Genomic DNA, 20,857 nt, shown 5'->3' with positions numbered 1-20,857 from the left:
GCAGCACCAACCCACACAGAATGACTCCAGGGCACTGTTACCCTACTGCATCCCCCAGTGTAGATGGCAGAAGAGGAATTAAAGGTGGTTCCCTTTTTTTTCTGGATTTACCATCAGTTTGTTTCACCTGCACCTTCAGCCTCCCTCGACTCCAGAAAATCTCTAGGTCCAACTGCCCAGGTTGGGTTAACTCATGTCCCAGGAGCTATGTCAAGAAAGGAATCAGTTTTACTCACCTCATTTTCTTCTTCTCTGTTGCAACCCAGCCAAGAAAACATGAAAAAGAAAGAAAAAAAGGAGGTGTAAGCATGAGGCAGGAATAATAAATGTAACATTACAGCCTGGGCACTGCAAACAGGATGGACCCAGGGGCTGAGGGGAACACCAACCCCCCCACAAGACCACCAAGGTCTCCCAGCACCCAAGCAGCCACACCAGCCACCTCGGAAGGGTGAAGCATCATTCTGAAGCTCCATAATTTCAGCAGCAAAAATTCTGCCAGGACCTCTGAGAGGGCTAACAGAGCAAACCTTTTTTTTTTTCTGAGCAAACCTCTGGTGTTGTCGTCTGAGGGTCTGCAACCCAGCCAGACCCTATGTTCAAGAGAAGCAGAAGCAAGGCAGCCAGAAAAACCTTGAAAATGGGGTGGAAGCAGCTGAAATCAGTTTCCTTTCTGTTTGAGTATTCTCCTGGGAGCCCAGAAGCAGTGAAAGGATCTGCCTCTTCTCAGTGCCAGAAATTAAGAGACTTTTGACCACCTCCTGCTGTGGATCTGTGGCCCCAGCTGCTTGCCAGGATGCTTGGAATTAATTAATGAGGGTTTCAGCAGATAGCTGCTTGATGGGGAACTCCTTTGGGGTGATCCCAACCCAACCCACCAACACTGAGCCAAAGGCAGAGCCCAACTTTGCTTCCCTGAGCTCCTCACTCTCATGCCACCAGGAAAGAAGGAAGGAGAAGGACCAAGAACACAACAGCCCTTCTTGTTCTGCCCAGTAACTGGGAGAGTTTCAGCCAGGTCCTCATCCCCCAGAAGGAAACTACAGCAGCAGATGTCAAAATTTTATCAGTTACCCATGTGCCTTAACCAAGAAGTCAGCTTGATGAGTTATTTCTTCTACCAGAAGTCTAAAAATTCTCTCCAGTGCTCCAACCTTTACACTGCCACATGGAAAACCTTCTCCCTGTTTATCTTAAAAGACACAAGGGATGCTTTCTTGGATTTTTCCTAGGTTTGTTCAGGCCTGAGAGGAGAAGGCTCAGGGGAGACCTTCTGCCCATGTTCAGTGCTTAGAGGGGGCTCCAAAGCAGCTGGAGACTCCCTGTGTCCAAGGAGTCCCATGGACAGGACAAGGGGCAATGGGCACAAGGTGCTCCTGGGGACATTCCCAGTGGACACCAGAGGAAAATTTTTCCCCCTGAGGACAGTCAGACCTTGGAATGGTCTCCCAGGGGAAGGGGTGGATTCCCCCACTTGGGAAAGTTGGAAGTCTCAGCTCCAGGGGTGCTGAGACATCTCAGATCAACAATAATATGAGAAGGGTTGGAGCAGATGGGCCTGGAGGTCCCTTCCCACCTCACAGTCTGGGATTCTATGATTCCAACTGGACCTTTCTTAAATGTAATCAGGTTTTCAGACCATAACTCAGCACTGTCATGGTGACCCAGGGAGAGATTTCTAGCAGAAAAGATTCAGAGGTTTCCCTTGGAAACTCAGCTCATTGAGAACTATCAGTTTTTGGAAAAGGAAAGCCAAAACTCTCCGTTTCTGAGTAACCCAGGCAATAACCCCCCCAGTTTACCCATTTAAACCATCAACAGAGAACTGGGAGCAACCCATCAGAAAGAGCAATCCCCAGCAGCAACACACTGCTGCCTCTGCCAAGGCTGATGTCCAATTGATAAAGCTGATTAAAAGCTTCTAAATCATCCTGAGAGCAGCAAGGACAAAGTTTGTTTTCCCTGAGGAAACATGAGCCAGGAGTTTAAGCAAGCTGTGGAGGACAGGAGGGCACGGGTGTGATTTAATGGGGTCAAGCAAGCCCTGAATTCCCAACACCGCTGACGCAGAGCAGGTCAGAAGCCCTCCAAGCCCTTCCAAATTAATGCCTGGAAGGAGGTTTCACCCTTAGGATCACAAAAAAAAGTGGGAGTTTAAGTGTTTGTTGACAGGCAAGTTATTTTGAGTGTTCAACACCAGGGGGGAGAACAGCACTGAGGTCCAGGAGAGCCCAGACCCAACGTGGACGTTGCACTTGACTGAGTTTCGATCAACTCAGAAGACCCCGAAGGGTTTTTTACCAAACCTGAGCAATTCTGTGAAGATTTTCCAGACACTCCTAACCAGCTATGTCACCATACAGCACAGAGTAACAACCAACAGATAGAAAACTGGTGGTCCTTAACCAGAAAAAAAAAAAGTAAACAAGAAAAGAAAGTAAACAGAAGTAACCAAAAAAAAAAAGTACCTGACTCTTTCTAGAGAACACTATATAGATATTATTCTAGAGATATATCTCATTTATATAGAACACAGACTCAAGCAGCTCTATATTGGGAGGCAAGCAATGAAGTTTCCTATTTATAATTAATATCCTTTGGAAGTGAAGTGAGTAATCCCTCCTGACAATCCATTTTTGCTCCTGTTGCTGAAACATTGCTTAAAACCCATTACTGAGCTGAGCTGCACAAAAAGTAAAGGTCTCCCAATCCCAAAACTAAGAAAAAAACTTTCCCTTCCAAGCAGGGTTGCCTGCAAAACAGCAGGAATCATGGCATGGTCCTGGCCAGCTCTCAGTCACACCCTACTTAAAGCAGAGTGGATATGAGGAGAGCAAATGGGATATTAGGAATAATTTCTTTGCTGGAAGAGTGGTGGAGCATGGAACAGGCTGAGGGCAGTGGTGGAGTCCCCATCCCTGGAGGGCTTCAAAAAAATGTGTAGAGGTGGTGCTGGGGGACATGGGTTGGTGGGGTTGGGTTGATGGGTGGGCTTGATGGCCCTAGAGGTCTTTTCCAACCTTTATGAGTCCAGGAATCTGAGCTTGCAGGCATCTCCCCCATGAGGTGCCAGGCTGGATCAGCATCTCCCACCTTGGAAGAGCTGCTCAAAGAAGGCAAGAAAGCTGGAACATCCTGGAGGGGGAAAAGCTAACTGAGATCCTTCAGAATTATCTCCCAGAGATCATCCTGCAGGAGACAAGGAACTGGGTTAGGGAAGGGATGGATCTTGCTGCTCTGAAGCCACCTGGTAGTGAGACTTGTCTGCCCTGGGGGGGAAACGGATAAAATCTGAGCAGCTTCAAAGGTGGCAAGTGAGAAATCATAAAGCATTAAAAGACAGAAAACCCTCAAGAAGGAACCAAACAGAAGATGTTGCATGAATTTAAACTGGCTGCTTAAAATAAAGTATAGGTGAGAATGAAGCAGATCTGACATTCCTGGTAATGAACCTCATCCAGCCCTACTGAGATAAATAATTTAGTTTTTACTGGATGGAGAAGCCATTCTTCTGAATTACCCCTCCATCACCAGCTAAAGCAGCAGAAATTCATCATCCCACCTCACCAGAGGAGCCCCTCACACAGGAAAACCTTCATCAAGGAGGTATCTGGCTCAGGTCATGGATCCCATCACCGTTCACAGCCTCTTCCTTTGCCCCAGCTCAAAAAAAAAAAAAAAATTAGTGAAAATAAATAGTTATACAGATATAAAAATAGATTTCCAAAAGGAGTGAAGGCGTTGGTGCTCTCTCAAAAAGCTCTTGCCAAATTCCTCCCACTCCAGGTCTGAAGTTACATAAAATCCCCCCCACATTACCAGCCTGGGGAAGGAGCTGGCAAGCAGGAGCCCCAGCACACCACCAGGGCACATCCATCCCAACACCCAACCCGGAGGTTTTTCCAGCCCCAGAGCTTTAAAGTATTTTATTTCTTATTTTTCCCCCCTCTCTGGCTGCACCTGGCCAGCTGCAGGTAGAGAAAAATGAAGATGAGCATTGGGATCAGGCACTGGGTGGCTCAGTTCTGTGAGTGTCAAGGGAGAGGGCTTGGTAAAAAGCAAAAGAAAATTCAGAGTCTACAAACACGAGGTTAAAATAAAAAATACCTATATTGGTTATATGTATATTTATATATTATATACACATAATAAATAATAAAATTAAAAAGCAGCCAAAAAAAAAAAAAAACCCAAAAAAAAAACCCACAAAATCCACAGCCAGAGAACCGTATCATCTCATCTTTACCTACAACAGCCCTACATTTAATTAAAAAATAAAGACAAAAATCAATCTGCCCCCTAAAGTAACACATTTAAAAGGACATTTAATTTTGCCAGGCAGAGCTGATGGACTAAGGACACATCTGGGCCAGATCTGTCACCCCACAAACACACAGCTCTAAGAAAGCCCCAAATCCCCACGTTTCACCACGGAGTTTGTGTTTGTACTGTGGTGGTTCTTTAAGCCTCTGGACCCAAAATTCTTTGTATCAATTTATTGATGCCCTTCTACAGCATTCTTTTACCATGTTTTATATTCCCTCAGCTTTCCCACTCGAGGCAACATCCCAGGTTGGGCAGGGGCTTAAATAAAGCAGTATTTTAATTCCCAGGTTGAGCAGCTTCAGCATTTCCCAGCTGCTTTAAACAGACATGAATGAGCCTCCTTCTCCTTTTTCAGATGTAATCCACATTGTAACCTGAACTACAGGCAGGCTTTGCTCCTGCTAAAAACAGCAAACAAAACTCAAAAACTCAAAAAAAAAAAAAAAAAAAAAAAAAGAATAGCAATAGCAATCCTGAAGTCTACATGAGAAATGTTGGTCTGCATGAAGGTAAAACTCCAAGAGCCTCACCTCAATGTCTTTTTTTTTTATTATTATTTTTATTTTTAATTAATTGTCTCATTTAAGAAAGACTACTGGAAGCCTAAAGCTTTTCTTATCTCAAGATCTGCAAGCTTAACAACCCTGGAAGTCTCAAAAGCCCCTTCCACTCACCACACCTTTGGCTTTGAGCTGCTGATGGGGCATTGTGCAGGCATTAGCACAGCTCCATCTGCAAGCACCTATTTTCTGAAGAAAGGCAACAAAAATTCAAACCCTTCAGCACTCAAACCCGGAGGAAATCCCAACCTCCACCTCGCTGAGGTCAGCCAGAAATGTGCTGCTAAGGTTGGGGATCTGCTGATGGATCCCCTGTCACATCCCCCCCATCACCCACAAGCCAGCCCTGGGCAAACCAGAAGGAAATTCCAAGACCTTGAGGTGGGAATTTGCAGATCCAAAAGATGCTAAAGCTGAGAGCAGAAATATCTCAGCAGATTTTCTCACTGCTGGGGATGGAGAGGGCTGCACCTCCAGGCTTCTGCACCTCAGGGTTGGAGGTGATGCAGATGCTGAGTCCCTGCTGCTCTCATTTAGGTTCTGCCACCCTCAAAACCAAACAATTCCATAAAATACAGGTCTGAATTTAAATAAAAATTAAAGAGATTAAAAAAAAAAACAAACAAGGCTTGAGATAAAATAGGAAAAGGGAGAAGTGTTCCCTGCCATCAACTGAATACTGTGCTAGCATGCTGTGAAACCTTCTGTGCTTTTATTACCCAAATGTGTCCCTGATCCCAAAAGTACTGCACCACAACTGGATAATGTACAACCAGAAAAAGAAAACCAAAAAAAAAAAGCAGGAAAGTTAATGGACAATCCAGCTCTTTCCCCCAAAACTGCCAGGGAGAGAGGAAAGCCTAAAGCTCAGCCAGGAGGGCAAAAAAAAAAAAAAATCAATCACTAACAGTCTCGACCATCTTAGTTAAACAGAAGCTTTAAACTAAACCCAGCTCTCTGGAAAATGAGGTCAAGGTAGCTGGAAACACACACCTATCCCTGCTGCCCCAGCCCCTGCTTTCCTGAATCTCCATCTGCTGGTTTAGGCAACATTTTCTCTGGGTCTGGAGGTGTTAAGACTGAAGCAGGGCTAAGTCAGAGGCACCTTGTGCTGAAAGTGAAAGAGCAGAGGGCTGAACAGAGCAGGACAAGGAGCAGCTGAGCAGAGAGAGAAAATAAACATTTCCCCTTTCATTTCCAGAAAGCTGAGTGACCCCCAGCACAGCCTAGGCCAGGAAGGGAATTTTTTTTTCAGAGCATTTCTAGGTTCCTGGTGTGTGGAGTCAGTTCATAGGTGAACATTCCCCTCCTAATCCAACCCTCTGAAATTCACTTTTCAGATCAAAACCAACCCTGGACATGAGGCATCCCAGCAGCAGGAATGAAGAGGATTTAAGAAACTCAACTGCTGTAGCTCCCATTTCAGGCCAGCCCAAGGAAGGTCTCATTTCTGATGGGGCTGGAGAAAAGCCACCAAGCAGGGACTGGACAGTATGGAAAACTTACAGCTATTCATTTTTCTCACTCAGGAGTATTTACACCCCCTTCTCTGCAGCTGGGGAAAATATAGGCTTAAAAAAAATAAATAAAAGGCATGAGCCATAGGTGTCTGTTCTCTGGCAGCACCAGCCCGAGGTAGGAATTAAATTCTGGGTCCTGGGAGCTCCTGCAGACCCTTCCTGGGGCAGGTCCACCCCACACCAGGCAAATCCTAAAAATTAACAGAAGAAATAAAAGGGGGAAATCATGATTTTTCAAAGGAAATTTGCTTGTGGTGCTGCTGCTCTTGTAAAAGAAAAGGAGTCAGAGAAAAGAGCCACTGAGGAGCATGAAAAAAGCCACAGCTTCAGATGTGTGTGGGGGGTGTTTGGCCAGAGCTTCATTTATTATTAATTAGTTATCTCTGTGGTGATAACACTGGTGTTTAGTGAAGCCAGGATCTCCTGCTTCAGGAAAAAAGCCTGAAGATTAAGAAGAAAACAACACCCAGAGATCTCCAGTCCCCTTCTCTAGCAAAAGCAAAACAGCCCAGGAATTCCTAAACTCCCCCCCAGCACCCAGCTCCTGCTCTGCCCCCTCTTCCTCCTCACCCCTGAAGAAGAAATCCAGTTGGAAAGGTCAGGAGCTATGGTGTTCCCCTTGGGATGCTTCCAGGAGCAGGGAAGGAGAGATTCCAGCAGCAGCTCTCAGAGTTAGCATCCTCCCATGGAGGGAAATTCCAACGGGAAGACTTGAGGGGTAATCCCTGCTTTAAAAATCTTCTCCTGCCCTCCCTGCAGCTGGAACAAAAGGCAAAGCTTCACACCTTACCAGGAACATTTTTTCCCCTCTGTGATGCAATTAACTCCTCAAATGGGTGCAAGAGCCCTGAGCCCCCTCCACCCAAGGCTGAGGATGCCCCGGGGGGGTGGTGCTGAGGTTGGATTTCCAGCAGGAAAGCAGGAGCTGGGGGGGATGCAGGATGCTTTGACATGGGCCTCACCCCCTGGGGAAACACTGGAGGGATGAGAGCTGCACAAAGAAACCCCCTGAACAAACCCTGAACAAACCAAAAAAAAATAAAACAAAACCCACCATCCAGTTCAGGATTGGAGTCACCACCTCCACAACCTTCACTGAACCATTTCTAACACACCCAAAAAGTGGAAAATTCAAATTTTCCTCCTTCCAGCTCCCAGCTCTGCAGCAGCCTGTGTACAACCCAACCACTTTTTTTGTTTTTTCCTGTTCCAAACTTTTTTTTTTTTTAAACTGCTCCCCCTCCCCCTTTATCCCCAATCCCACCTTTATTTATTTCCACAGTCTTGAGGCAACAGAGATTTTAAACCATCTGCCAGGCTTTGGTCTCAGTGGATGCACCACCACAAGACACCCAAGCAACAAGAGCACAAAGTCACTTTTTCACAGATTTCACAGAATTATCAGAGCTGGAAGGGACCTCTAGACACCTCCAGCCTAACTCTCCCTAAAAACTAAAACAGTTTTTTGTGGCTTTTAGGTACACATCCAGGCTAAACCCCCCCCCTGCAAATCCCCAGCCCAAGCACAGGAAAAGTTTGGTGTGTGCAGAAGGAAACTTCTGGTGATGTTTAAGAAAAACAACCAAACAAAATAAGATTATTTGGTAAGCAGGAGACAACCCTTGTGAAAAGCAAATGGCTACACCCAGCTCCCCAGAAATCCAAAGCTCAAGTGAGAGTGACTGCATTCCTCTGCTGAAAACAGGGACCTGGAAACTGCCTGGATTCTGGGTTTTTAAAATAAAACAGCAATAATCAGAAATATCTGAGCTAACTTACGATCATGCCCACCAGCTGCTCCTCCTCATCCTCCCTGGCTCTGCTGGACACGAAGAGATTTGAGGCTTCACCTGCCCTGAGAGCTGGGGAATTTTCTCTGGGAAATCAGCTCTGGCTGATAAAAAAAAGGGGAGAAAACAAAAAACCCCACCGAGGCAAAGCCCCTCCCTCGGAGGGCAGGGACAAGGAGGGGAAGGACTTGGTCCCCAGGGATGGGGGAAGTGGCATCTTCTGCAAGTGGCTTCTTGCCTGGTGAATTCCTGGCCTGGCTGAAACCAGGGGAGTTCCTACCCCTCCTTCACCTCCTGAACCCCCCAGCACTTCCACAGCCAGGGATTACAGAACCCCAAACTGGTTTGGGTTGGAAGGGACCTTAAATCCCCCCCATTCCCCCCCCTGCCATGGTCAGGGACCCCTCCCCCAGCCCAGGGGGCTCCAAGCCCCATCCAACCTTCAACACTGCCAGGGATGGGGCAGCCACAGCTTCCTTGGGCAACCTGGGCACCCAGGGGCTCAGCACCCTCACAGGGAAGAATTTCCTCCTAATATCTCAACTCAATCTCCTCTCCTCCACTTTGAAACTCTTCCCCCTCATCCTGTCACTCCAGGCCCTTCTAAATTGTCCCTCCTCAGCTTTTCTGTGGGCTCTTCAGGTGCTGGAAGACTGCTCTAAGGTCTCCCCAGAGCCTCAGGTTTTTATCTAACACAGATGCTGAGGCCAATGTCTCCCCACCCTCAAATTCAAGAATTCCTTCCCCATCTCCAACCTCAATCTCCCCTTTCTCTCCAAGTTTTAACCCATTTCCCTTGTCCTCTCCCTACCCCCCCGTGTCCAAAGCCCTCCCCCAGCTTTCTTGGAGCCCCTTCAGATATTGGAAGGTTGCTCTGAGCTCACCTGGGAGCCTCCTCTTCTCCAGGCTGAACAACCCCAATCCCTCAGCCTGGCTTCCCAGGGAGCTGCTCAGCCCTCTGAGCATTTCAGTGGCTCTGCTCTGGACACCTTCCAGGAGCTCTGTGTCCTTCTGCTCTTGGGGACTCCAGAACTGGACAGGATAATTTGATAAAAAGAAATGAGGAGAAAGAAGGGAAATAATTCCTGAAGAGTCCAAGCTCTTGAAATCAAAGTATTTTAGTGAGCTTAAACCCAGCCTAAAAAGACAAGAAGAAATCAGAGCTAAGGAGTAAAAAAATGGTGCAGCCTGCTGCCACCCTGGTTGCTGTGGTGATGCTAAACACAAGGTGAGGTGACACCAGGCAGGGAGAATTTCTACAGGAGCAGATAAATTCAACGCTTTTCCTCCTCTTTTCCACCTTGATTTGCAAGAGAAGTGCAAGATGGGAGGGAGTTGTGCAAAGGAACTCCAAGAACCAGGCTCTGGAGCTGAACACTGATGGGCTGCAGGTGGCAAAAAATAATTATTAAAAATTCAGTGTCTTCTGTTTGTTTGGAACAACATGTGGCTGATTCCTGGGTTCCAAACCTCCCCTGAGGCATTTCTGACAGAAAAGTGGTGACACCAGGACAACATCATCCCATGGGAACTGGAAAAGCTCTGGAATGATGATGGGAACAGTGGGAATTCTGGTTTTGGTCCTGAAAATGATGCTGAGTGAGGGCCCAGCTCCTTCCCCATGCCCCTTCTTCCACTGCTGGTATTTTGGGTCAAAATTCATGTTTGTCTTGAATTTCAGGTCCACCACAGCCCTGGGGTTTTCAGGGAGATGTTTCAAAGGAGGGGGAGAGGTGGCATCCTGTGGGATGGATCCCAGAATGGAGCAGCTGAAGGGATGGAACATTTTTCTGGTAGTTTACAAAAAAAAAAATAAATGGGAAAAGTCAGGGGAAAAGCCAAGAAAAAAAATAATTGTGAGTTTGTTACCTTTTTGTCCAGTGAGTGTCCTACCAAACCCAGAGAAGCCAGAGCCACCTGGCTGAGTTCTGAAAACTTTTCTTTCTTTTTTTTGCTGCCATGAACCCTACCAGATCTGGCAAGGAAAACCCAAACCCAAGTGTAGCTGCAACATCTCCAGAGCCTCCTCAGCTCAGCTCCTTCATCATTTGAAGTAATTATCTAAATAACACAGCTCAGCCAGTCTATTAATTGGGATAAAGGTGGAATGCATCCAGCAAACCTATTAATTCTCCTGTTTCTAAGTCTCTTCCAAATAGGTGCTTATAAAGCCTCACTCCCCATCTAAATATACACACCAACAAATTATATTTAGAATTACATCACCAGACCTGGCAGGGGGGGATGTGGAGGGGAGGCTGTCACCTCCCCACTTGGAGCCACTGCAGAGGGAAAATTAGAAGTAATAAAGAGAAGCACTTGAAAGCCTTTTCCTGCCAAACCCAGGGGCTTCTCTGCCTTTTTTTTTTCTAAGCCATCACCTGGTTTAAGTGAGCTGAGTTTCTACACTGTCTGCTCACGTGGCTTCACTGCAGAGTCTGTAATTCTTCTGGAGTCTGTGGTTCTGTCTGCAGCCTTCTGGAGAAGAGGAGGTGACCTCAGAGCAACCTTCCAGTGTCTGAAGGGGCTCCAAGGAAGCTGGGGGAGGGCTTTGGACACGGGGGGGTAGGGAGAGGAGAAGGGAAATGGGTTAAAACTTGGAGAGAAAGGGGAGATTGAGGTTGGAGATGGGGAAGGAATTCTTGAATTTGAGGGTGGTGAGACATTGGCCTCAGCATCTGTGTTAGATAAAAACCTGAGGCTCTGGGGAGACCTTAGAGCAGTCTTCCAGTACCTGAAGAGCCCACAGAAAAGCTGAGGAGGGACAATTTACAAGGGCCTGGAGTGACAGGATGAGGGGGAAGAGTTTCAAAGTGGAAGAGAGGAGATTGAGTTGAGATATTAGGAGGAAATTCTTCCCTGTGAGGGTGCTGAGCCCCTGGGTGCCCAGGTTGCCCAAGGAAGCTGTGGCTGCCCCATCCCTGGCAGTGTTGAAGGTTGGATGGGGCTTGGAGCCCCCTGGGCTGGGGGAGGGGTCCCTGACCATGGCAGGGGGGGCACTGGGTGAGCTTTGAGGTCCCTTCCAACCCAAACCATTCTGAGTCTATAATTATCCCAGCAGGTGTCTGGGGTGAGTAAAAGCTCAGGGAACTCAAAATCCATTGCCTGGATTCCCCTCCAGCTGCCCAACTTCCTGATTTCTTGAGGACTCCAGCTCCTTGAGCACACCCGACCCCAGGCCACGACTTTCCCTGTCCTGAGTCACACCTCCCACCAACCCACACACCAAAATGTGGGAAAATAAAGGGAAAAAAAGGATGAACTGAAGGAAAAAAGGATGAACCGAGGGAAAAAAGGATGAACTGAAGGAAAAAAGGATGAACTGAGGGAAAAAAGGATGAACTGAGGGAAAAAAGGATGAACTGAAGGGAATAAAGGATGAACTGAAGGAAAAAAAGGATGAACTGAAGGAAAAAAGGATGAACTGAAGGAAAAAAGGATGAACTGAGGGAAAAAAGGATGAACTGAGGGAAAAAAGGATGAACTGAGGGAAAAAAGGATGAACTGAGGGAAAAAAGGATGAACTGAAGGAAAAAAGGATGAACTGAAGGAAAAAAAGGATGAACTGAAGGAAAAAAAGGTGAACTGAAGGGAAAAAGGGTGAACTGAGGGAAAAAAGGATGAACTGAGGGAAAAAAGGATGAACTGAAGGAAAAAAGGATGAACTGAAGGAAAAAAGGATGAACTGAGGGAAAAAAGGATGAACTGAAGGAAAAAAGGATGAACTGAAGGAAAAAAGGATGAACTGAGGGAAAAAAAGGATGAACTGAAGGAAAAAAGGATTTCCAGCACACTCACACTCAGCCAGCTCCTGGGTTTTCTGATGTGTAGGTACCTGAGCTGATAGAAACCACATGGACCTCAAGCACTTGAAGCCAAACTATGGAATCTCTCTTTTTTTACCTCCCTTTCTTAATTTCCCCTAAAAGTCATCACAGAAGGCCTGCTCCACACCACCTTTCTGGACCACCAGTGGTGGGTGGAATCTGCACAAGAATCCAGGGGAGAAGCCAGGCCAAGGGGTTCCCCTCCCTCCAAACCCAACGATGATAAAAGAGCCAAAGTTGGGGACCAAAAACCTGGGAGGAGATGACTGCTCCATGAGCAAAGCCACAAGCTTCAGGCTTTGTTTTGAAGAGAACTGGGCCAGAGGAGTGAAAGGAAAAGAGAAAAGAGAAGGGCAGAAGAGGCAGCACTGCCCTGAGTCTGTGTCTCCTTCCTGGAGAAGCCCAGCCTGGAGATTCTCAGCTTCATTTGATTCATCTCCCCTGCAAACCACCAACTGCAGGCAGTTGAGGTCCAGCTGGGACCTGGCCTAAAATGATGTAAAAAAATAATAAACCCCAGTGAGAAGTTTGTCTGATAACATCCTGGCCAGCCAAGCCAGAAGGTGAAGGTCTCCTGCCACATCCCTGGAGGCAGAAAGAGAATTCTGGAAGGCAAGCACAGGTGTAAAACTGTCCCCTGCCAGGATCAGAACCTCTCAATGGATCAGAACCATGTGCTCCAGGACACAGTTTGGGGTATCTGACACTTGCCAGGAGCTTGTGCCAAGGGCACTGATGTTACCCTTTGTCTTCCCTGGAGAAAAGCAGAAAAGGAGCACCCAGGGGTCTGCAGGAAGCACACAAAGTCCCCAGGTGACACCAGCACTGATGGTTCCCAGCTGGAACACACCTTAAGAACCCCACAGTGGGAGCCACGACCAAAAACCTGAAGTTTCAGACCAATCAGAGTAATAAAACCCCTGGGGTGCTGAAATGCATTGGCCCCAAACCCCACCCCCAGCACCCACCTGTCCCCATCCCATGTCACCAGCAGCCTGGGGAGCTGTGGGGTGGGAGGAGGACCCTCTTCCCCCAGCATGGAATTAAAGGCAGGCTGGGGAGCTCATCCTGCAGCAGAGGGATGGATTTCAGGTGGAGCTGTGCAAGTGCAGCACCTTTGGTTTCCACCACCACCAGCAGGTGAGGATGAGAAGTCCTGAGGACCCCCATGCAGTGACCCCATCAGGTGTCACTTGTCTGAGAGGCTCAGAGCACCTGGGGACCTCTTGGTGTCTTCTCCAACTCAAGCCCAAGCTGGGCTGCAGCAGCTGCACCACCACAGCTCTGCTGTCAGCACCAAGAGGTGAATTCCTTCTGCTCCCAGCACCAGATCCAAACACCCAGCTTGGCTCTGGGCAGCTCCAGGGAGAAGCTGCAGAGCTCAGGTGGAGCTTGGGGGTGGCTCTGAGCTCAGGGACCACCCTGAGCCCCACTCTGGCCACCCAAAGGGGTGAGGGAAGCTGCCTGGGCTGGGGGCTGAAGTTCTTAAGAACCTGAGGAGGACACAGAGAGCAATCAAGCAGGTGAAAACTGCCTGGAGCTTCTTTGCCAGTAGGAAAACTCTGGTAGATGCCATCAGCACCTGCTCAGGTCACCTCCCTGACTCCCCCCTCCTACAGCCAGCTTGGAGCTGCACCTCAGCAACAATGATGCTCCAGGAGTGGAAGAGCTGGAGCTCCAGCTGGGCTTTGAGCAACATCACCAACTGGAAACCTCCCTGCCCAAAGCCTGGAGAGGTCCCTTCTGACCCAAGAAGGGTCCCTTCTGACCCAAATCATCCTGTGAACAACTCCCAGGACAGCCCAGGCCAAGCCTGACAACCCACTGGGCTCTGATCAACCTTCCCCAACAGCACAACACCAAGACAACCACCTACAAACCCTACAAACCACACAGGTCCCTCTTCACCCCAGCAGGCAGGGGACAACCAACAGGTTTGGTGGCAGCAAACATCCTGCAACCACCACAGTTTGGTTTTAACTCTCCTCTCCAAGCTCAACCAGGCCAAGAAGCTCAAGGTTGGTGAAGCTGGAGACAACCAAAACACTTGCTTTGACACCAAAACACTTGCTTTGACACCAAAACCCAACTCAGCCCCCACCCCAGGACAGGATAACCTCAAAAAGAAAAAAGAGGTGAAATATCTAAATGAGGCTGAAACTCTCTGGGTGGACAACCTGAACCTGGAGGGGGGCTGAGGATGGGGCTGTTGAGCTGAGGTAAATGAGGTGTGGGGGTTGCTCCAGGGTCAGCCCATCCCTGGCTGAAAAGCTCAACACAACCTGGGTTCAAGGCTAAAAATCCTTCATCTCTCCCTCATTTTAGAAGGCTCAGGCACTGCTTCAAGCTGCAAGAGATCTCCGGGTGGGCACAGGCAGAACTCTGTAGTGTTAACAAACAAAAAAAGGTTTGCTCTGTTGTCCTGCTCCCCCCCCCCCAAAAAAAAAACATAACCAAAAAAACACCATTTTTCAGCTTGGGCTCCAAACTGACCACGGCACTGAGCTGCTCCACACCGGGTGTCCACCTCCTTCCACCCAAATCCTTCCAAAAACGTCAAAGCAGCTTTCAGAACCACCAAGGAGAAAAGGAAGGGTTTGGAGGGAGGGGGGGAACGGGTTGGGGGCTTTGAAGAAACCCCCACTGCTACCAACAGGAACTGAAGGCTTTAGGGGAAGACCTAAAGCTGGTGGCCCCGGCGTGGTGATGTCCAGGAGGGCGAAAATCCCCCGAGCAGAGAGGAGAAGAGGAGCTCCCCGGCCATGAGGCTGCTCCCCCCTCCTCCTGTCAGAAAATGGGGTCAGGGCAGGGGCTGGGGGGGGGAGGAGGAAATTAAATAAAAAGCGGGGACGCCGTAACTCCTCCAGGCAGCGGGGGGAAGAAAACAAGCATTAATAATAACAATAAACAATAATTATTCTAATAGTTATGAGGAAAAAACAAAAATACCAACCCCCGGGGTGCCTGCCCGGGACACGTCCGCACTCACCGCCCGGCCTCCCCCTCTGGCAGTCCCCGCCAAGCCCGGGACTCCGGGCAGGGCCAGACCCCCGCTACCCCTCGGCCACTCCGCTCCTTTCCCCCTCCGCCCCGCGCTGCCCGGCCTCCCCCCGCCGGCGCCCGGCCGCGGCGCTCACGCAAGGCCGGGGATGCGCGGCCTACCCCTCCCGCTCGCTCGCCGCGCCCCGGGGGAAGGAGGGAAGGGGCAGGGGGCGGCGGCCCGGTTCCCCCCGCCCTAACCCCGGCTCCGCGCCCGGCGGTTCCCCCGCGGGGCGGGCGGGCGGTTCGGCGTGGGGGCGGCTCGGCCGAGCCCCCGGGAAGGCCTTTAGGCCGCGTCGGGGCAGGGAGGGAAGGGGAAGGGGGAGACCGGGGTGTCGGCCCGCGCTTACTCCGGGGTGGGGTGCTCCGGGTCGTAGAAGTCCCCCATGGTCGGGCGGGCGCTGGTCGGGGGCAGGCGCGGCCCCTCGGGCGGGCAGGGCCGGGCCGCACCGCACCGCGCCGCGGGGGAGGCCCAATCCGCCCTCCGAGCCCGGCGGGGGCTCCGCCGCCGCCTCCTCCTCCTCCTCCTCACATCCTCCGGCGGGACCCGCGCTGCAGCGGCCACCGGCGGGGCCCCGCCATCCGCGCCCTGCCCTGCCCTGCCCTGCCCGACCCGACCCGACCCGGCCCGGCCCGGCCCTGCCCGCCCGCCCGACGCCGAGTCCGCCCCGGCCGCCCGAGCTCCTCCCCGCCGCGCCGCCGCGCCGAGGCTGCCGGGGCCGCTCCCCTCCTCCCCGGATCGGCCCCGGAGAGCCCCGGGGAGACGGAGGCGGCGGCTGCGGGATCGGCGGGAGCGGGAACGGAGAGCGGGAGAGGCCCCGGGGGTCACGGCGGACACCGGGACCGCGGCGGGATCGGCCCCGGGATCCCCCGGGATCGGTCACTGGATCCCCCGGGTCACCCCGGGATCGGTCACTGGATCCCCCGTGTCACTCTGGGATGGGTCACTGGATCCCCCGGGTCACTCCGGGATCGGTCACAAGAGCCCCGCCTTCACCACAGGATCACCAGGAGCTCCCTGGAAAACTGGGACTGCACCAGGATCATCTCTGGGATCACCAGGAGCTCCCTGGAACACGGGGACTGCACTGGAATCAGCCACTGGATCACCAGGAGCTCCCCGGGATCGCTGGGACCACACCAGACTCTCACTGGGATCACTGGGACTGCACTGGAATCAGCCACAGGGATCCCTGGCATCTCACTGGGATGAGGCACTGGATCACCAGGAGATCCCTGGGATGATTGGGACCACACCAGGATCTCACTGGGATCACCAGGATCAACGAAGGGATCACCAGCACTGCTGGGCTCATCCATGGCACACCAGGATCTCCCCCAGGACACCAGCATCCCAGAAATCTGGGATCAACAGCACTGTTGGGATCTCCCATACCCTGGCAGCACCCTAGATCCCAGTACATCAGCACCCCTGGGATCCCAGATCAAACCCCAGGATCACCAACACCACTGGGATCACCCCTGGGATCACTCAGACACTGAGACCACAGGACACCAACACCTCCAGGATTTTCAGCACTTGGGGGTCACTGGCACCCCAGGACAATCCCAGGATCTCCCCCAGAATCTCCAGCAGCCCTGGGATCACTCCCAGGACATCCCTGGGATCACATCCCAGGCACTGTGTCCCCTCCATGCCCCCACGGAGCACTGAGGTCCCCATGGCTGACACCACCAGTGCTGCCCAGCAGAGGGGAGAGCATCCAGAGGGACCTGGAGAACCTGGAGAACTGGGACCAGGAGAACCTGGTGGAGTTTCACAAGGGCAAGAACAAAGTCCTGCACATGGGGGGGCAACAGATCCATGGTGGGTGGGGACTGGATGGAGAGCATCCCTGAGGAGAAGGACCTGGGGGTGCTGGGGGGGAGAAGCTCCCCAGGAGCCATCAAACCCCCCCTGTGCTGAGCTGTGTGAGCAGCAGGGCCAGGGAGGGGATTGTCCCCCTCTGCTCCCCTCTGGGGAGACCCCCCTGGGGTAAAGCTGGGTCCAGCTCTGGGGTCCCCAGCAGCAGAAGGACACGGAGCTGTTGGAGCCAGTGCAGAGGAGGCCCTGGAGCTGCTGGGAGGGCTGGAGCAGCTCTGCTCTGGAGCCAGGCTGAGAGAGTTGGGGGTGTTGAGGCTGGAGAAGAGAAGGATCCCATGGGGAGACCTTAGAGCACCTTCCAGGTCCTGAAGGGGCTCCAGGAAAGCTGGGGAGGGACTTGGGACAAGGGCCTGGAGGGATGGGAGCCTGCGAGGGGGAAGGGTTTGGAGCTGGGAGAGGGGAGATGGAGAGGAGATCTTGGGCAGGGAGGGAGGGAGAAATTGTTTGGGGTGAGGGTGCTGAGCCCCTGGGTGCCCAGGTTGCCCAAGGAAGCTGTGGCTGCCCCATCCCTGGCAGTGTTGAAGGTTGGATGGGGCTTGGAGCCCCCTGGGCTGGGGGAGGGGTCCCTGACCATGGCAGGGGGGGCACTGGGTCAGCTTTAAGGCCCCTTCCAACACAAAGCTGTCTGTGACTTCAGCAGCACTAAAGTTGGGTGGTTTGGTTTTTCCCTACTGTTTATTTTTGATTCATCTGTTCCAGACATGAACAGGAGGCACCTCCTGAGGTGACAGCATGGAGCAAGTGCCAGGTTTCAGGCTGGGCCTGGGTCTGCTACCCAACCTGCAGGAAGGAGAGGGGCTGCTTCTTCCCATGTTTCTTCTGCATCTGCTGGAGAGACAGCATGGTTCTGGTGTATGAGTGCTGGCAACAGAAAGGAACAGAGGATTGTTACTGGGAGCTCAGTTTTCAGAGTAGAATTGTCACCTGTAAAAGCTTTCTTCCTGAAAAATAAAACAGTAAGAAAAAAAAAAATTTAAAAAGTCACCTTCCCAACCTTTCCAGGTAATGCTGGAAAACGCTGTCCTTATCTCAGAAGCACAGAAACGTTTGGGTTGGAAAAGATCTTTAAGATCATGCAGCCCAATGGTTGCTCCAGCACTGCCAGGGCCACCCCCATCCCATGTCCCTCATCCCCACATCCCCAGGGGTTTCTCTGAAACCCCTCCAGGGATGATGGGGACTCCAGCCCTGCCCTGGGCAGCCTGGGCCAGGCCCTGACAACCCTTTCCAGGGAGAAATTCTTCCCCAGCTCCAACCTAAACCTCCCCTGGCACCACTTGAGTTGTGCCCAAAGTTCCTCTTGTCCCATCCCTTGTTCCTTGGGAGCAGAGCCCGACCCCCCCTGGCTCCAACCTCCTCTCAGGGGGTTGCAGAGAGCCACAAGGTCTCCCCTCAGCCTCCTCTGCTCCAGGATCAACACCCCCAGGGCCCTCAGCTGCTCCTCACAACTTCTCCAGACCCTTCTCCATCTTCTCCAGCCCCTCCTCCATGCTCTCCAGACCTTCTCCTTGTGCTCCAGACCCTTCCCCACCTCCATTCCCTTCTCTGCACACTCTCCAGACCCTCAATGTCTCTTTTCTGACCCAGATCTGACCCCAGGATTGGGGGTGCAGCCTCAGCAGTGCTGAGTGCTCCAGCATCACTCTACTGCTGGCAGATCCCAACAAGCTCACAGGGGGGCATGAGAAGTCCTGGGAAATTCTCCTCCCAAGCACTGGGGGGCTGGTTTTGAGATATTTTCCTTTAAAGTGTTGAATGAGATGTTTGTGAGGCCCTTTCAGGCACAAACCCCCTTTCTGAGGTCCGGCTGAGCCTTGGCAGCATCTCATGGGGAGCCCAAGAGAAGAAGTGAGAAGTGCTGAGCTTGGGTTTCAGCAGAAGCCCAACCCAGGCTGAGGTTTTTACATCCTCCAGAGACAAAGAACCTTCCAGAGAGCTTTGTTGTGCTGCAGAACCAAAGCATTCCCAGGAGAATCCTTCACCCTCCCAGCAGCAGGAGCAAAACTGCTCAGCCAGCACAGAGGGGGCCCCAGCTGAGGTTTTACCTTTTGGTCAATCTTCATTTTTGCCCTGTAGAAGGGGACAGAAGCTGGGCTGTGGGGCAGTGCTGCCTCCTGCATCCTCCTGTACCTCTCCTGATCATCTTCCTCCTGGCAGCAGAAAGACAGAGCTGGAGGCACGGGGGACACCTGATGCTTTGATCCAAACCTCAGGACTCAGAGGTTCCCCCTTCCCACTCCTTAGGTGAGCAGATTTGAGGAGAACTTTGGGCAAAATCCACCTCCAGCTGCAAAAACCCAAAGGGGGTTCCCTCAGCTGACTTCTCCTGGCCCTGCTCAGCCCATAATATCCCCCAGGACACTCTCCCTCCTCCTTAATGTCACAGCTTGAAGGAGTTCTGGGCTTCCCCCCCTCTGAGATACCCAATGTCCATCCCACACTGCTCCAGGGATTTGTCTGGAAGGAACGAGGAGCACGGGTGGAATGGAAGTTGGATTTTTTAAGATACCAGCTGGTGTTTAATGTTTTCATGGCACATTTGAGGGTGGCTCCAAGAGGTCACCTCAGGGAGGGGTTCAGGAGGAGCCTGGAGAAGGTGACAGTGAAATTCTGGTGTGACAAAAGGCAGCTGGGCAAAGGCAGGCAAAACAAGAGCAAAAGGTGCACAGCCTGGAGAAAGGGGTTAGTGAGCTCTGGGAAAGGGAAATGATCTGAATAGGAAAGGAGCCTCCAGGGAAAAGTCACAGAATCATGGAATGGTTTGGCTTGGAAGGGACCTTTCCAGATCATCTCATTAAAACTGCCATGGTCAGGGACCCCTTCCCCAGCCCAGGGTGCTCCAAGCCCCATCCAACCTTCAACACTGCCAGGGATGGGGCAGCCACAGCTTCCTTGGGCAACCTGGGCACCCAGGGGCTCAGCACCCTCACCCCAAACAATTTCTCCCTCCCTCCCTGCCCAAGATCTCCTCTCCATCTCCCCTCTCCCAGCTCCAAACCCTTCCCCCTCGCAGGCTCCCATCCCTCCAGGCCCTTGTCCCAAGTCCCTCCCCAGCTTTCCTGGAGCCCCTTCAGGCACTGGAAGGTGCTCTAAGGTCTCCCCTCAGCCTCCTCTGCTCCAGGATCAACACCCCCAGGGCCCTCAGCTGCTCCTCACAACTTCTCCAGACCCTTCTCCATCTTCTCCAGCCCCTCCTCCATGCTCTCCAGACCTTCTCCTTGTGCTCCAGACCCTTCCCCACCTCCATTCCCTTCTCTGCACACTCTCCAGACCCTCCATGTCTCTTATCTGCCCCAGAACTGACCCCAGGATTGGGGGTGCAGCCTCAGCAGTGCCCAGCACAGGGGATGCTCCCTGCCCTGCTCCTGCTGCCCACCCCAGTGCTGGTCCCAGCCAGGATGCTGGTGGCCACCTTGGCCACCTGGGCACCCTGTTTGCTATTTACAAAGGTACAGATAGCTGAGATCTGATTCTCCCTCACAGCCAGGGTGGGGTCTCCCTCCTATCATCACTCCCTGGTGTCAGAATGGAAGCAGTGCCACCTCCTCCCTCCCAAAGAGCAGGAGGGGTTTGTGTCTGGTGTTCAGCAGTGACAGGCAAAGCCTGGGATGGCTCCAGAGGAGCCCAGTGCAGAGCAGAATCTGGGAAATGAGGAGCTGAAGAGAAATGTGCTTTGTCAGGAGTGAGACAAGAGCCCTGCTACCCCAACGTGGGGGTTTGTGAACAGAGAGCTGGCTGAGTCCCAGTTGCCACAACACCAGAGACAACAGCTGAGCTGTAAACCTCAGACCTCAGTGGAAACAAAAGCTCCCAAGTGCCCCTGGCACCTCTGGGCACTTTGCCTGCTGGCTGACAGTCAGGAGATGGCACTGGAATCTCTGTCCTTCTTTCAGCCTCCTGGTGGCAAAAG

At 51.8% G+C, this 20,857-nt stretch overlaps 2 protein-coding genes and 1 long non-coding RNA gene across 3 annotated transcripts in view; 1 reads left to right on the top strand and 2 right to left on the bottom strand.

Moving 5' to 3' along the window:
- Positions 1 to 15,686, bottom strand: part of SETD2 (SET domain containing 2, histone lysine methyltransferase) — a 72,355-nt gene extending 56,669 nt beyond the window's left edge. The window contains exons 1-2 of the mRNA XM_071734502.1: positions 15,413 to 15,686; positions 237 to 252 (exon numbers count right to left, since the gene is read on the bottom strand). Of these exons, the coding sequence (XP_071590603.1) occupies positions 237 to 252; positions 15,413 to 15,450 (54 nt within the window). The 5' untranslated portion in view covers positions 15,451 to 15,686. The remainder of the gene's footprint in view (positions 1 to 236; positions 253 to 15,412) is intronic.
- An 806-nt stretch (positions 15,687 to 16,492) lies between these two features.
- LOC139791956 (uncharacterized) lies at positions 16,493 to 17,901 on the top strand. Its single transcript, XR_011724106.1, has 2 exons — positions 16,493 to 16,890; positions 17,647 to 17,901. It is a non-coding gene; the product is annotated as an uncharacterized lncRNA (long non-coding RNA).
- The window catches only part of KIF9 (kinesin family member 9), a 32,020-nt gene continuing 28,766 nt past the window's right edge, over positions 17,604 to 20,857 (bottom strand). Inside the window, exons 20-21 of the mRNA XM_071734516.1 lie at positions 18,993 to 19,097; positions 17,604 to 17,808 (exon numbers count right to left, since the gene is read on the bottom strand). Coding sequence (XP_071590617.1) covers positions 17,719 to 17,808; positions 18,993 to 19,097 — 195 coding nt within the window. The 3' untranslated portion in view covers positions 17,604 to 17,718. The remainder of the gene's footprint in view (positions 17,809 to 18,992; positions 19,098 to 20,857) is intronic.

The sequence above is a fragment of the Heliangelus exortis genome, chromosome 2 (assembly GCF_036169615.1).
Source record: "Heliangelus exortis chromosome 2, bHelExo1.hap1, whole genome shotgun sequence".
Taxonomy (NCBI): domain Eukaryota; kingdom Metazoa; phylum Chordata; class Aves; order Apodiformes; family Trochilidae; genus Heliangelus; species Heliangelus exortis.
This window is presented reverse-complemented; position numbering and strand designations above follow the sequence as displayed.